We start from the raw sequence: 14,922 nt of genomic DNA on the forward strand, positions 1-14,922 counted from the left end.
ATTGGACTGACATCGCTGTCATCAGATTTAATTGAAATACAGTAAAGTCTCGTTATATCGATATCGGTTATAACGAATTACTACTTATTACGATACTATTTTCATTTCCCGGCAAATTTCTAGTCTTTTATGATATAATTAGTTCCGTTAGTACGATACCCGGTTATTATGATAATCCGGTTACTACGATGCCCTTTTCATCTCCCGCTAGCCAATTTGGTCTGCTTATATCGATACAAAAGCAGCTTAAATCAATCTTTGCTTAAGGATTTCAATACCACAAAAGAACACGGCGAATATAGCTGGCCCAACACATGCCTGTATAGAATCTATACACACGAGAGAAACCACGAACGCAGTTGGTTCTTCTGTTGCAGGCATGTGTTTGGCCAGCTATGTGGGGCGGGTTGAGCATGACCTGTGAACCAGGAAGTGCGGGAATCGGTGTGTGTGCTGCGCTCTGGTGGTGGAAGTGTGAAAAATAAAGTTGACTGGAAGCAGCCGTTCGCCATGTTCTTTTTTGGTATTGAAATCCTTAACCTAAAGATTGATTTAAGCTGCTCATTACATTGTTCTATACTATAGAACAATGTCGAGTGCATTATTGCCCACTTTTAATGCAGTTCGGCGCAGGATCGGATATATGGATAGTCCGGTTATATCGGTATTTTTTCCGACTCCCGAGAATATCGATATAACGAGACTTTACTGTATCACATGGATACACCACATTCCAAAAACATGCTAGGTTAATTGGTGACTCCAAATTGTCCATAGGTATGAATGTGAGTGTGAATGGTTGTTTGTCTATATGTGCCCTGTGATTGGCTGGCAACCAGTCCAGGGTGTACCCTGCCTTTCACGACCCTATGTGCGACCCTAGTGAGGATAGGCAGCATAGAAAATGGTTGGACATGGACATGGATAAACCAGGGGTGTCCATAATGCGGCCCGGAAGACATTTTTATTTTTTTTTATTGGCGCTCGCCATATTCTAAAATTATGATAAAAATGCGATCAAACTAGAAAAAAAACAAAATAAAGGCAAAATATTAGGGAAATAAAGTCATCATATTAATAAAAAATTAAGTTGGACTATACAGCAATACTTAAACTTGCTGATATAGTTAATTTTCAAACCACTAAAATAATACATAAGGCTAAAAACAACAAATTAGCTAAAAATGTCATCCAATACTTCTCTACAAGAGAGGAGAAATATGATCTCAGGGAAGAACTAAATTTGAAACACTTATATGCTAGGACTACGTTAAAAAGCCATAGCATTTCAGTATGTGGAATCAAACTATGGAATGGATTGAGTAAGGAACTCAAACAATGCACAACGATGAGCCAATTCAAGAAACAATACAAGCAGTTGATGTTTGCTAAATACAAGGATGAAGAGTCTTGAACCAGTCATGATGTGCTATATATATCACTATATTGATACTTACTATGGTACCCATTATGTCATTGTATGGTCATATCACCTTGTACTTCGGTACGAGGTCCATTATTAAAAAAAAACAAAAAACCTTAAACTGTATTATGGAAAGCAGGAAGTGAACAAATGTAACAGTTATTGATTGTAAAAGTACCAGATGGAGGGGTAGGATTTAATAAGCTTTGCTTCTTCCTACTCCTTTTTGACATGTGGAACTGTGAACTGATTATGTGATGCATTCAATTGTAATCTGATGCATGTTCAAATGAAATAAAACCATTACCGTTACAAGATATACATAGTCTATCTTCTATCTTTTTATGTGAAACAAACAAAACAAAACAAAGAATAAAGTTGCAATAAAAAAATGTACATAAAAGTTTAAATATTTGGAGAAATTAAAAAAAAATAAATACAAAAGAAAAAAACAGAAAAAAGGTGTAATGTAAAGAGAGTAGCAATAATGTGCTTTGTCCCCAATAACACAAAACTGCAACGCAGGCTCTGCAGAGCAACATGCGTTGGTTTGGAAAATTGTTTGGACACCCCTGGGATACATAAATAAATAATAATGACTTGTAATGGAAGCATTGACCCTGCCCCAGAATAAAACATGGTGTGGTCCTGTTACGTTATGTTACGTTATGGTTTTTATCATGTCCCCCTTTGGGGACAGAAATGCTTTCATGATCCTACCCTACCACCCACCCCAGGTGGACATGCCGCACTATTTGAGAAGCACTTTTATACAAATATAAAAATACAAATAGATCATACGTGAGTGACATTATGTGGCTGTTATATGCTGTTTGTATGTGATTTAACAGTGATAGCCATTCATTGTCTACTGCAGGGGTGGGCAAACTTTTTGACTCGCGGGCCGCATTGATATGACTAAATTTACAAGGGGGGGGGCAGACTATATATTTTACACGTAACAGTCCACCTGGTATTATTGTATTTGTAAAATTGTCATGCAATCTGCTATTATTATTTATTATTTTATATTTATATTTAAATATTTTAAAAATAATAAAATATTATAATAATTACAATAAAATTAAAATAATAATTATTATATTATTATTATGTAAAATATGCAAATATAACAATAATATTATATATAATTAATATAATAATTAGCATTAATATAATAATTATAATAATCATAATAGTTCTAATAATAATTATAATAATCTAATAATAATAATTATTATTATTATTATGTGCTTGTGTCCCTTTTTTCAGGAGCACTTTGTAAACAACAGACCATGTCAAAAAACGAAATTGATAAAACCATCAAAAGGTTGGCTCAGGCCATGATGCCAGGTTGTATGTTGAGTTTAAATGAAATACTTTGGAAAGATTGGGCGGGCCGTATTCAAACACTTGGTGGGCCGGATGTGGCCCCCGGGCCGTAGTTTGCCCACCCCTGGTCTACTGCTTTGTTATTGTCTGTATGAGAAAATGTCTGCGTAGTGGTTCGCACCCCCATGATGAGTGCTACTTTAGTCATGGTTTGTTGGTTGTACGCATCAGGGAAGGGAGAAGAGGGATGTGGTCAATCGGTAAAAAAGTAATCCTTTTAAAGCAGAGGCACTGACTTCAATGCTTCACTTGCTGCTATGTGCTTTTCCAAGCGAGGCAAACGTCTTCCAACAAAACATTTTTATTGGAAACACATTTTTTTATGACTGTTTTCCATCAATGGAGAAACTGCAACTAAATCAATTTTCCGATGTCAAATATGACAAGTCATCATTCCTTAAAGTCTAAATCATAAATACAGCAGAAGTACCTTTTGGCCCTGTCTTTTTCATCTTCATCCATTAAATCTTCCACACAGCTGATGGTACTAGAATCAGACAAGCAGAAATTAAATTACACATCTCTCACAAACCACAAACAATGCACAAAGCTCGGACAAATCTCATCAGCTAATGTGCGGTTACCTGGCAACAGCACACTTGCTTTCTATTGCAACCAGCCTCAACCTTCACTTTAGGAGTTTTAATTAAATACGGTCACTCCATTTGTTTTTTTGTTAGTCGCTGAATAAACTATTCTTTCCTCGCATATTATTATACAATGCAATCTTGAAATAAACAATTTTAGAGCACTGCGAAGTTCATACAAGCACCCAACAAATTCAATACAAAGGATTTGGAGGGTTGATGCAATTTCTACAGAATGTTGCAGTAAACCGCTTTGAAAAGAAAAAGGGAAAGACGCTAACCCTTGACAAAGAGTGTCATCACGGATGAGTATGAGCTACAGATTAGCTACAGGCCAATCAATATAAACACTACTGTGGAATCTTTACAATCAATTGCAACTGATTTGGCCACATTTCCATTCCAAATACAGTAAAGTCTCGTTATATCGATATTCTCAGAAGTCGGAAAAAATACAGATATAACCGGACTATCCATATATCCGATCCTGCGCCCAACTGCATTAAAAGTGGGCGGATCTTTGATATGGCATGTAATTTTCTCCTTGAGTTCATGGATTGCGTATCTAGCATGCTTTTGTACTACAATACATTTTGTACTACAGTAAATAAAAATAAACTTACGCTGTAGTGATTACCGGTTACCGGGACATAATTCACCCCGGAACTATCGATAGGGAAGGTGTTGCCACCCGGAGGGGTAGGCGCGAGGGACGGGTGTTTTCCGCTGTGTGTGCTGCACTCTGGTGGTGGAAGTGTGAAAAATAAAGTTGACTGGAAGCAGCCGTTCGCCGTGTTCTTTTTTGGTATTGAAATCCTTAAGCAAAGATTGATTTAAGCTGCTTTTGTATCGATATAAGCAGACCAAATTGGCTGGCGGGAGATGAAAAGGGCATCCTAGTAACCGGATTATCATAATAACCGGGTATCGTACTAACGGAACTAATTATATCATAAAAGACTAGAAATTTGCCGGAAAATGAAAATAGTATCGTAATAAGTAGTAATTCGTTTTAACCGATATCGATATAACGAGACTTTACTGTATTAGAAATAGAAGTATTTTTTACACAGAATTTGAATGATTAAGGATGTATATAAATAAGTTCATAAGGGGACGTATTATACTCCTTTTTCATCCCTTTGTATTGAGTTGAATGCTTTCTAGAGCATCCAGAATCTGCACCTATTCCAGCTGTGAAAACAGTCCAGTGTGAAATGCCATTCACAGATTAAAATATTTCTCTTTTGGTGGTAGGGAATCAGGAACTCCAACCACTTGTGCCTGATGTTTTCCTTGTTAGGAATTGTAAACAAAAGTAGCTGTCCCTTTCACCCAAAGAAACACTTCCTGGAAGACATTGCTAACACCGTAAACGGAGAAGCAGAGAAGCTCACTTCCAAATGTGCAAACTTTGGCATCGTTTAGCACGAGAATATAACATTCTAACTACATTTATAGGTCGGAAAAGTGGAAAAAGCATAATAGGTCCCATCGAAAACCCAAAACCTTCGATAACAAGCGACAAAAACATATGGTAAGGTTTTAAATGTGAGTCTGCTGACTCTTTAAATGTAAATGACAACAATGAAAGAAAGTTCCGGAATGAAAAGAAGCTTATTGTCATACTTACTCCCATTCCCTGCGGCTGGAAGGACAGGGGCCGCCGAAGTCAGAAAGGTTGTCCATACTCACGCTCTTTCCCATCCAGGCTGTCTCTCGAGTCTCACAATCCGTGTTGACCTCATCTGAGCGTACCTTCATACAAATCTAGTACACACTAGAGGACCAACAAATGCCAAATCCTGCGGACACACATAAAAAAAAAGTATATGCCATCATCAACTATTCTGTTGACTGTTGAATTTTATATGGATTGTAGACGAAATCACTTCAAATCAAATCAACTTTATTTGTATAGCACTTTTCCTGCAAAGACATGCAACACTTTGCCTCGGTTATCGTCCAATATTGTGTGTGACAAACTCGTATTTTACCCATTGCTACGTTCATAGCATTGCTTGTTTATTCAGCCATTTTGAATCACACACACAGGCTGCATGATAGCCGAGTTATTAGCGTGCAGGCCACACAGCTAGGAGACCCGAGTTTGATTCCACCCTCAGGCATCTCTGTGTGGTTTCCTCCCACATTCCAAAAACATGCTAGGTTAATTGGCGACTCCAAATTGTCCATAGGTATGAATGTGAGTGTGAATGGTTGTTTGTCTATATGTGCCTTGTGATTGGTTGGTGACCAGCTGGCTTAGGCTCCAGCACGCCCCGCGACCCTCGTGAGGATAATCGGTAGAAAATGAATGAATGAATGCCTTCATGCTCTACCACTTATAGTACAGTAAACCTCGGATATATCGGATTCAATTGTTCCCACTGGTTTTGTCCGATATAAGCGAAATCCGTTATATGCGTATATACCGGAAAATGTCCGTTTTACGCATATATCAGATTTATATCTGGTATATGCGTAAATCGGATTTTATCCGTGATAAAGTAGGTAGTGGCACGGTGGTCTAGGGGTTAGCGCGCAGACCTCACAGCTAGGAGACCAGGGTTCAATTCCACCCTCGGGCATCTCTGTGTGGAGTTTGCATGCGTGGGTTTTCTCCGGGTACTTTGGTTTCCTCCCACATTCCAAAAACATGCTAGGTTAATTGGATACTCCAAATTGTCCATAGGTGTGAGTGTGAATGGTTGTTTGTCTATATGTGCCCTGTGATTGGCTGGCGACCAGTCCAGGGTGTACCCCGCCTTACGCCCGAAGACAGCTGGGATAGGCTCCAGCACCCCCGCGACCCTCGTGAGGAAAAGCGGTAGAAAATGAATGAATGAATAAAATAAGTATGAATGTGAGTGTGAATGGTTGTTTGTCTATATGTGCCCTGTGATTGGCTGGCGACCAGTCCAGCGTGTACCCCTCCTCTCGCCTGAAGACAGCTGGGATAGGCTCCAGCATGTCCCTTGTGAGGATAGGTGTTAGAAAATGAATGATTCACACACTTGACGTCAAATCTCCCCATAGGTGTTGAACTCATACAGGGGGCCAACACTCAAAGCCAACATTTTTGGGTGTCTGGAATGGATCAATTTTCAAAATTTCAAAATTTTTTGGGGGTTAAATTGGTTTAATACAGACGCTTTGGAACAGAAAACCAAATTTCCACTGCACTATTAAATCTCCAAAAACATCTATCTTGCTGTGGATTTCAGCTCACCATCAGTAATGGAACAGCACTGAACTATTGTCAATTTGGGTGCAGCACTTCAACAGTAAAAAGTGTTTTTGCACAGGAGGAGCTCCTCTGACCTAGAAAAAAAAAATGTCTGAAGCAGACACTTCATATGATAACCTTGTAGGAAAAAATAATAATTGTAAAATAACTTCCTTTGCAGCCTTTGAAGAAGGTGAAATAGGAAAAGGCACTTTTGTAATAAACATCCCCACTAAGCGCTGACATGGGGATGCATACATGTGCATTGATAATGATATATATTATTGTTAAGTATAAAATTCCACTTGTGTTCGTTGATAGTTTTGACAATCTAAATAAATAAATTGTTATGAAAAGAAAGAAAACACATGAAATGGGAAGGTGTTTCCAAACTGTATGAGTGCATCCTCCAGTGAAAAGACTATTAAGTCATATAAGTGATGCAAGGCAAAGCAACCCAAATGTATGCATACAGTAGCTTTCAGGCAGCAAATCATTTTGAGTTGTAAAAGGAAACGTAGCAGATGAAAAGAATGAACTGAAATAGAACAGCACAAACACCATTCAATCCAGCAGCTTGTAATAATATAAACTAATTTATTTCCATGGTAAAACTAATTGTACTAAGTGTAAGGCGTATACTAAATAAGATTTGAGCATTCTTCTCAACTCGACTGTGGCAACCATAATTCGAGATAAAGATGGCATTGTAAGCATGACAAGGACATGGTCAATCAACAAACGAAACAATCTATATTTGGAATAACCGTGCCAAAATAACATCAGCAAACTCTACTGACCTCTCTACACACAGCCTAGTGCCAGTCAGGACTCATGTCATGTTCACAGACAAAGCATAACACTCTTTAACACGACACATAACTGCTGGGTCACCGATCCTCTCAAAGTGACAGTAATAACAAAGTGTAGTGGTCATTTAATGATTATACTTGTTTTATTATTGTATTTTATGTCAATATTTTTTGTACAGTGTGACTACAGTAAAGCTCGGACATATCGGAAATTCGCTCACAACGGACAGATAAAAAAAGAACCGATTTTTCTGTAATGCATTTCCAATAAAAATTTATTGCATATATCGGATTTTTTATAACGGATTTCGCCTATTTCGGACAAAATCTCCAATCCCGTTCCAATTTCCCTCGCATATATAATTCTCAAATCTGTAGAAATGCCTTCTTGTTGCTATTAGCGAGGTTTAGAAATCCGATTTACGCATATACCGGATATAAATCCGATATATGCGTAAAACTGACATTTTCCGGTATACGCATATAACAGATTTTAAATTGTCCATAGGTATGAATGTGAGTGTGAATGGTTGTTTGTCTATATGTGCCCTGTGATTGGCTGGCGACCAGTCCAGGGTGTACCCCGCCTCTCGCCCGAAGACAGCTAGGATAGGCTCCAGCACCCCCACGGCCCTCATGAGGATAAGCGGTAGAATTATTATTATTATTATTATTATTATTATTATTATTATTATTATTATTATTATTATTATTATTATTATTATTATTATTATTATTATTATTATTATTATTATTATTCATTCATTCATTCATTCATTTTCTACCGCTTTTTCCTCACAAGGGTCGCGGGGGGGCTGGAGCCTATCCCAGCTGTCTTTGGGCGAGAGGCGGGGTACACCCTGGACTGGTCGCCAGCCAATCACAGGGCACATATAGACAAACAACCATTCACACTCACATTCATACCTATGGACAATTTGGAGTCGCCAATTAACCTAGCATGTTTTTGGAATGTGGGAGGAAACCGGAGTACCCGGAGAAAACCCACGCATGCACGGGGAGAACATGCAAACTCCACACAGAGATGGTCAAGGGTGGGAATTGAACCCTGGTCTCCTTGCTTTGAGGTCTGCGCGCTAACCACTAGACCGCCGTGCCGCCCTATTATTATTATCATTATTATTATCATTATTATTATTATTATTATTATTATTATTATTATTATTATTATTATTATTATTATTATTATTATTATTATTATTATTATTATTATTATTATTATTTACATCCATTCTCATCTTCAGTTATGGAGCATACATGGCAACCCAGGCTCTTGTGTTGTTTAAAAGACAGCCCCCTGCTTCTCTTGTGGTGACTGGTGCATGTCTCCAAAATCGATTAATCTAAGGATTTATCAATACAGGGGGCTTCTACTGGCACAGCCAAATCGTTCACTTGTCAAAATGGATATGTGTTGCATTTATACTTTGTAAATTAGTTTTTGTATTTTTTCTTTTTTGAGTATTTTCTCCTCAGTGCTCTTTTCATTCTTCCATTTTTCTTTGATCAGTGTTTTTTGTTCCTCGTACTATCAAAGACTTTGTTTGCGAACAAACTGCCGCACGCAGCTTCAGCGCCTCGCTGTGTAAAATGAAACCACACATATCAGCCTACATTCTTTAAATGAATTGAGGTTAAAACCACACCTTGCTAGGTTAAGAGCTAAAAACACCAGTGTCTGGTTACATGTGTGCCGTCAGGTATTAAAAGCTTTCAACTAGTGACCTGAACTTGGGGAAGGGTACAATCTCACATAGTGGAGTTCAAGAAATAGCGGCTTTAAATGTCCTACGAGGAACATCAATGTAATGTATCTACCATCGGGTTTTCTTTTCAACTTTAATGGACAAACAATTGCTGCTCAAAGGACATTGAATGGATCGCAAATGGACTGTTCCACTTGTCTTAGAAGATGTTTTGCCTCTCAGCCCAGAGAGCTTGATCAGTTCATGCCTATTGACTATATAGGACAGCTTTAGTCCGGCAGGATGGTTCAGAACCTAAAGTATGTATCCTCTAAGGTAGAGGCACACCACAACCAAGACTGGTTTTACTCTTTTGAGGTGGAAAACAGCCGTGAAGATACAGTGGTGTGAAGCCCCTGCCGGTCAGTGGTCATAGTGGTCTGAAACCAAAGCCAGGAGACATTCAAAGGTGATTTCTCAACCTTGGCCTCCTTTAAACCTCTCAAACGATCTGTCGTTTCTGTCCAGAATATGTACATTTTGTCCTCAAAAGGGTGCTGTTTCTATTTGAGTTACAGGTACAAAGCTGAGTGTAGACCTGAAAATAGCAGCGCCTGTGCCAGTTACAGCCAAGCAGTCCAGTCTGTTTTGTCTTTTGAAGATATGATTAATCAACAATCATTTAATTCCACAAAATGGACAGAATCAAGACCTTAAACCCATCTGACGGGTACTGATTAGATCCATGATGTCATAAACTACAGTAAAGTCTCGTTATATCGATATCGGTTATAACGAATTACTACTTATTACGATACTATTTTCATTTCCCGGCAAATTTCTAGTCTTTTATGATATAATTAGTTCCGTTAGTACGATACCTGGTTATTATGATAATCCGGTTACTACGATGGCCTTTTCATCTCCCGCCAGCCAATTTGGTCTGCTTATATCAATACAAAAGCAGCTTAAATCAATCTTTGCTTAAGGATTTCAATACCAAAAAAGAACACAGCGAATGGCTGCTTCCAGTCAACTTCATTTTTCACACTTCCACCACCAGAGCGCAGCACACACACCGATTCCCGCACTTCCTTGTTCACAGTTGATTTAAGCTGCTCGACATTGTTCTATACTATAGAACAATGTCGAGTGCATTATTGCCCAATTTTAATGCAGTTCGGCGCAGGATTGGATATATCGACAGTCCGGTTATATCGATATTTTTTCCGACTCCCGACAATATCGATATAACGAGACTTTACTGTACTTTAGAGTGAATGAGATAAATGAAAACATAATCCATGTGCTATTTATCTTTAGTCATAGTGTTACATGGGGGCTACAACATCGCCTGTAGCGCCTGCTTGACACACAACAAAATTGTTAGGTTCATTGACACGCCATAACAGTCTGCTGTAATCTACACCAACAAAAACAGTCTGACAGCATAATCGCGAGGCCATGTGCACCAAACGCCGCGCACATTTCCTTGTGTTCCACCTCTTTCACACCCCACTGTCACTCCCACGCCAAGCATGCATGCTTAGACTGACCTCTGGAATACAGAAACACCAAACATCAATAACATTACTGACCAAAATATCTTTTGGTTTGTTTACGTCACCATCTTGGATCACGCGCACAAGATGAAAATATTGCGATGCTTATGTTGGCCGCGCGTTCCATTTTAGTACAACAGTGTTTGTATATATCAGAGTTACACAATGTAATAAACGTAACAGTCCAACACAGCGGCACATTGAGCATGACAATCAATAGGTGCATTAAAACACTATACTTATTATAGATTAAAAACGTACTTCTCGCTGCGATTACGAGTTAGCTATAGACAAGTATGTGATTAATCACGATTAAATATTTAAATACAGTAAACCTCGGATATATCGGACTCGGATATAACGGAAATTCGGTCACAACGGACAGATAAAAAAGAGCCAATTTTTCTGTAAATTTCCAATAAAAATTCATTGCATATATCGGATTTTTTATAATAGATTTCGCCTATTTGTGGTTAGTGCACAGGCCACACAGCTAGGGGACCCAAGTTTGATTCTGGGCATCTCTGTGTGGAGTTTGCATGTTATCCCCGTGCATGCGTGGGTTTTCTCCGGGTACTCCGGTTTCCTCCCACATTCCAAAAACATGCTAATTGGTGACTCAAATTGTCCATAGGTATGAATATGAGTGTGAATGGTTGTTTGTCTATATGTGCCCTGTGATTGGCTGGCGACCAGTCCAGGGTGTACCCCGCCTCTTGCCGGAAGACAGCTGTGATAGGCTCCAGCATACATAAGAGAGACAAATCCAAGCTAATAATTCACGTTTATTGAAAATATTGACAACGTCAAACTAGCAGGGGGGGTTTAGAGGGGGAGGAGCGAGCCGTGTGTCAAAAATAGAAATATTTTAAGGGTAATTGTTTTTCATATTTTTTCACCATTTGCTAGTGGTCCCGGAATGTAACCCTCATGAAACGGTGGCTCTACTAGACAGTAAATACAGTAAAATAAACATGCTTATCAGTTTATTTGAATGCACTGATTGGAGATCTGCCCCATAAACACAATAATTACAAAATAGTTAATTAATGCTAAGTTTCTCTATGTTTTAGAGGTTACTATTTTGCATGGCTATGGTAAAAAAAAAAAAAAAAAAACGCAAATGTATTATAGGGTACGAGGACGTGGTAATCTGCCACAAAGGTGTAAGATATGACAGCTTTGACATCATTAGCATTGCAATAATGTTTCCACTCATGTAAGTGAGTCCCAATCAAATGACACCTCATCACACTCATGACATACACAGAATGTGCCTGTGCATACGGAGCTTTATATTAAGATGAGACAAACAGGACGGCATGAAAATTGCTCTCCGCTTCCTAGTCAGTCAATAGGTGGACTACCATGCAGCAGATAAGAATAAAGCTAAGGCTGTTTACCTTACAAGGATTAGAGCTGTTTAAACACGCTGCTTACAGATCCAATCATTCCACAGAGCAGTGGAGGGAGGTGTACTACTTGTTATGCCTTCATAGCGCCACTCAACCTTTGGAATAAACTAACAGAGTAAAAACAGGAAATCAAATCCAAACAAACATAGGTCCAACATGAAACTCCAAAACACAGACTTCAAAATGTTACAGGTGCTCAAAGAAAGGAATGTACATATATGTGCTTTTTAACATCATTGTCTGCTATTGTACATCTCTAAGCACCAGTCACAACATTAGGTATCTGGAATGACGTACAGCACGGACCTCCACCAAGGCCAAACAGTACTGTTTGGGTCATACTGTAAAGCTGATATACATTATATTATCAACATACTTGCATGATTTACTGAAATAATAGCTCTAGAGCAGGGGTCTCAAACATGCGGCCCACGGGCCAAACGTGGCCCGCAGGACACTAGTTTGAGGCCCCCGCCTTGATATGAAAGTTTAATGTAAGTTTGATATGGATGCTGTATGGTATCATGTACCCGGAAAAAATTATTACGTTTGATTCATGTTCATGTTAAAGGTTAAATAACTGTTAATAGTTATCCTCACTATCCGTGTGGAAGTGGTAAGTTTTCCTTACATGATTTACTGAAATAATAGCTCTAGAGCAAGGGTGGGCAAACTACGGCCCGGGGGCCACATCCGGCCCGCCAAGTGTTTGAATACGGCCCGCCCAATCTTTCCAAAGTATTTCATTTAAACTCAACATACAACCTGGCATCATGGCCTGAGCCAACCTTTTGATGGTTTTATCAATTTCGTTTTTTGACATGGTCTGTTGTTTACAAAGTGCTCCTGAAAAAAGGGACACAAGCACATAATAATAATATTAGATTATTATTAGATTATTAGATTATTATAATTATTATTAGAACTATTATTATAATTATTATATTAATGCTAATTATTATATTAATTAAATATAATATTATTGTTATATTTGCATATTTTACATAATAATAATATAATAATTATTATTTTAATTTTATTGTAATTATTATAATATTTTATTATTTTTAAAATATTTAAATATAAATATAAAATAATAAATAATAATAGCAGATTGCATGACAATTTTACAGATACAATAATACCAGGTGGACTGTTACGTGTAAAATATATAGTCTGCCCCCCCCCCCCCCGTAAATTTTGTCATATCAATGCGGCCCGCGAGTCAAAAAGTTTGCCCACCCCTGCTCTAGAGGGCTCTAGTAATGTAAAAATAAACTTTTTATAAGGTCAGAAACAGATTTTCTATGCTCTAACTATGAACATATTCCCTTTAGAAATACAGTAAGTTCGGAAATTCACTTACTTCGGTTGGGTCTGGAACCAATTAACCTCTCTAAACGAAGGACTACTACAGTATATCAGGATTGGATGTGAAAAAAGGTGCATCCCTAACAGCTTTTGTACTGGAGCTCATTTGATGCAGGCGTACCTAATCAAGAGGCTGCTGCATCCAACAAACAGTACGTCCTCTCATTTCCTAACCACAGCCCTAAATACATACAGTACATATGCTATGTGTATACAGAAATGATGATACAATGATTAAATATTACTCTGCATTTTGCCATGAATGTCATCAGTTGGAGCTCGGGCGCGGGGGTGGAATGTGTCCGGACTACTTTATGTCTCATTTATATTTTATACACCATTAGACACATTTACACTTGCATGTAATGCTCTGTATCCATATCAAACAGGTGTTAATTGAACAATGTGTGTGTATATGCATGTATGAAGTAACTACAGTGGAACCTTGGTTAGCGTTCACTTTGTGCCTGAATTGTGCTTCAGTTTGCATACATTTTCTGGTTAGTGCACAAAATTAAAAGTAATTGCCCCCCTAAACATAATAACTACTGCTATAAGTGGCAACAATTGCAATCAAGCATTTGTGGTAACTTGAAGTAAGTTTCTTACAGCGCTGTGGAGGAATTTTGGCCCACTCATCTTTGCAAAATTGCTGTACTTTAGCCAAAAATTAAGGGGTTTTCCACCATAAAGCGCCTTTATAAGGTTATGTCACAGCATCTCAATAAGATTCAGGTCAGGACTTGGACTAGGTCACTCCAAAGTCTTCATTTGGTTTGGAATTGCTGGTGTGTTTTGGATCATTGTCCTGCTGCAGAACCCAAGTTGGTTTCAGCTTGAGCTGCCCGGACTTTCTCCTTCAGGATTTTTTGGTAGACAGCAGAATCATGGTTTCATTAATCACAGCAAGTCTTCCAAATCCTGAAGCAGCAAAACAGCCGCAGAACATCACACTACCACCACCATATTTTACTGCTGGTATTTTGTTTGTTTCTATCGGCTTTTTCCTGATTTCGGAGTGGCCACAGCAGATCTTATGATCCGCATACTGATTTCAGCTTAAGCACTTTATATTCTGGATTCCCATCCTGACGAATACCAATGATGCTTACTAGCGGAGATTCGAACCCAGGGTGTTTGCTACGTAGTCCAGAATGCTAATATTATGTTCTTTTTTCTGAAATGTGCTGTTAGATTTACCCCAGATGTAATGGGAGACACACCTTCCAAAAGATTTTTCTCTCGTCAGACCAAAGAGTATTTTCCCAAAGGTCTTTGGCATCATCAAAATGTTTTCTGGCAAAATTGAAACGAGCCTTAATGTTCTTTTTGTTCGGCAGTGATCTCGGCCATGCAGGCCATTTTTGCCCAGTGTCGTTCTTATGTTGGAGTAATGAACACTGACCTTAACTGAGGCAAGCTGAA

The 14,922-nt window shown here is 38.4% G+C and overlaps 1 protein-coding gene across 5 annotated transcripts in view; it reads right to left on the reverse strand.

Annotated features, from left to right (window-relative positions):
* Positions 1–14,922, reverse strand: part of npas2 (neuronal PAS domain protein 2) — a 70,873-nt gene that overhangs the window by 18,211 nt on the left and 37,740 nt on the right. For all 5 annotated transcript variants that reach the window (XM_058088276.2, XM_058088279.2, XM_058088278.2 and 2 more), the window contains exons 2-3: positions 5,036–5,207; positions 3,246–3,302 (exon numbers count right to left, since the gene is read on the reverse strand). In XM_058088276.2, the coding sequence (XP_057944259.2) occupies positions 3,246–3,302; positions 5,036–5,166 (188 nt within the window). In that variant the 5' untranslated portion in view covers positions 5,167–5,207. The remainder of the gene's footprint in view (positions 1–3,245; positions 3,303–5,035; positions 5,208–14,922) is intronic.

Source organism: Doryrhamphus excisus, linkage group LG21 (genome assembly GCF_037039965.1).
Source record: "Doryrhamphus excisus strain RoL-2023G ecotype Guam linkage group LG21, RoL_Dexc_Guam_v1.1, whole genome shotgun sequence".
Taxonomy (NCBI): domain Eukaryota; kingdom Metazoa; phylum Chordata; class Actinopteri; order Syngnathiformes; family Syngnathidae; genus Doryrhamphus; species Doryrhamphus excisus.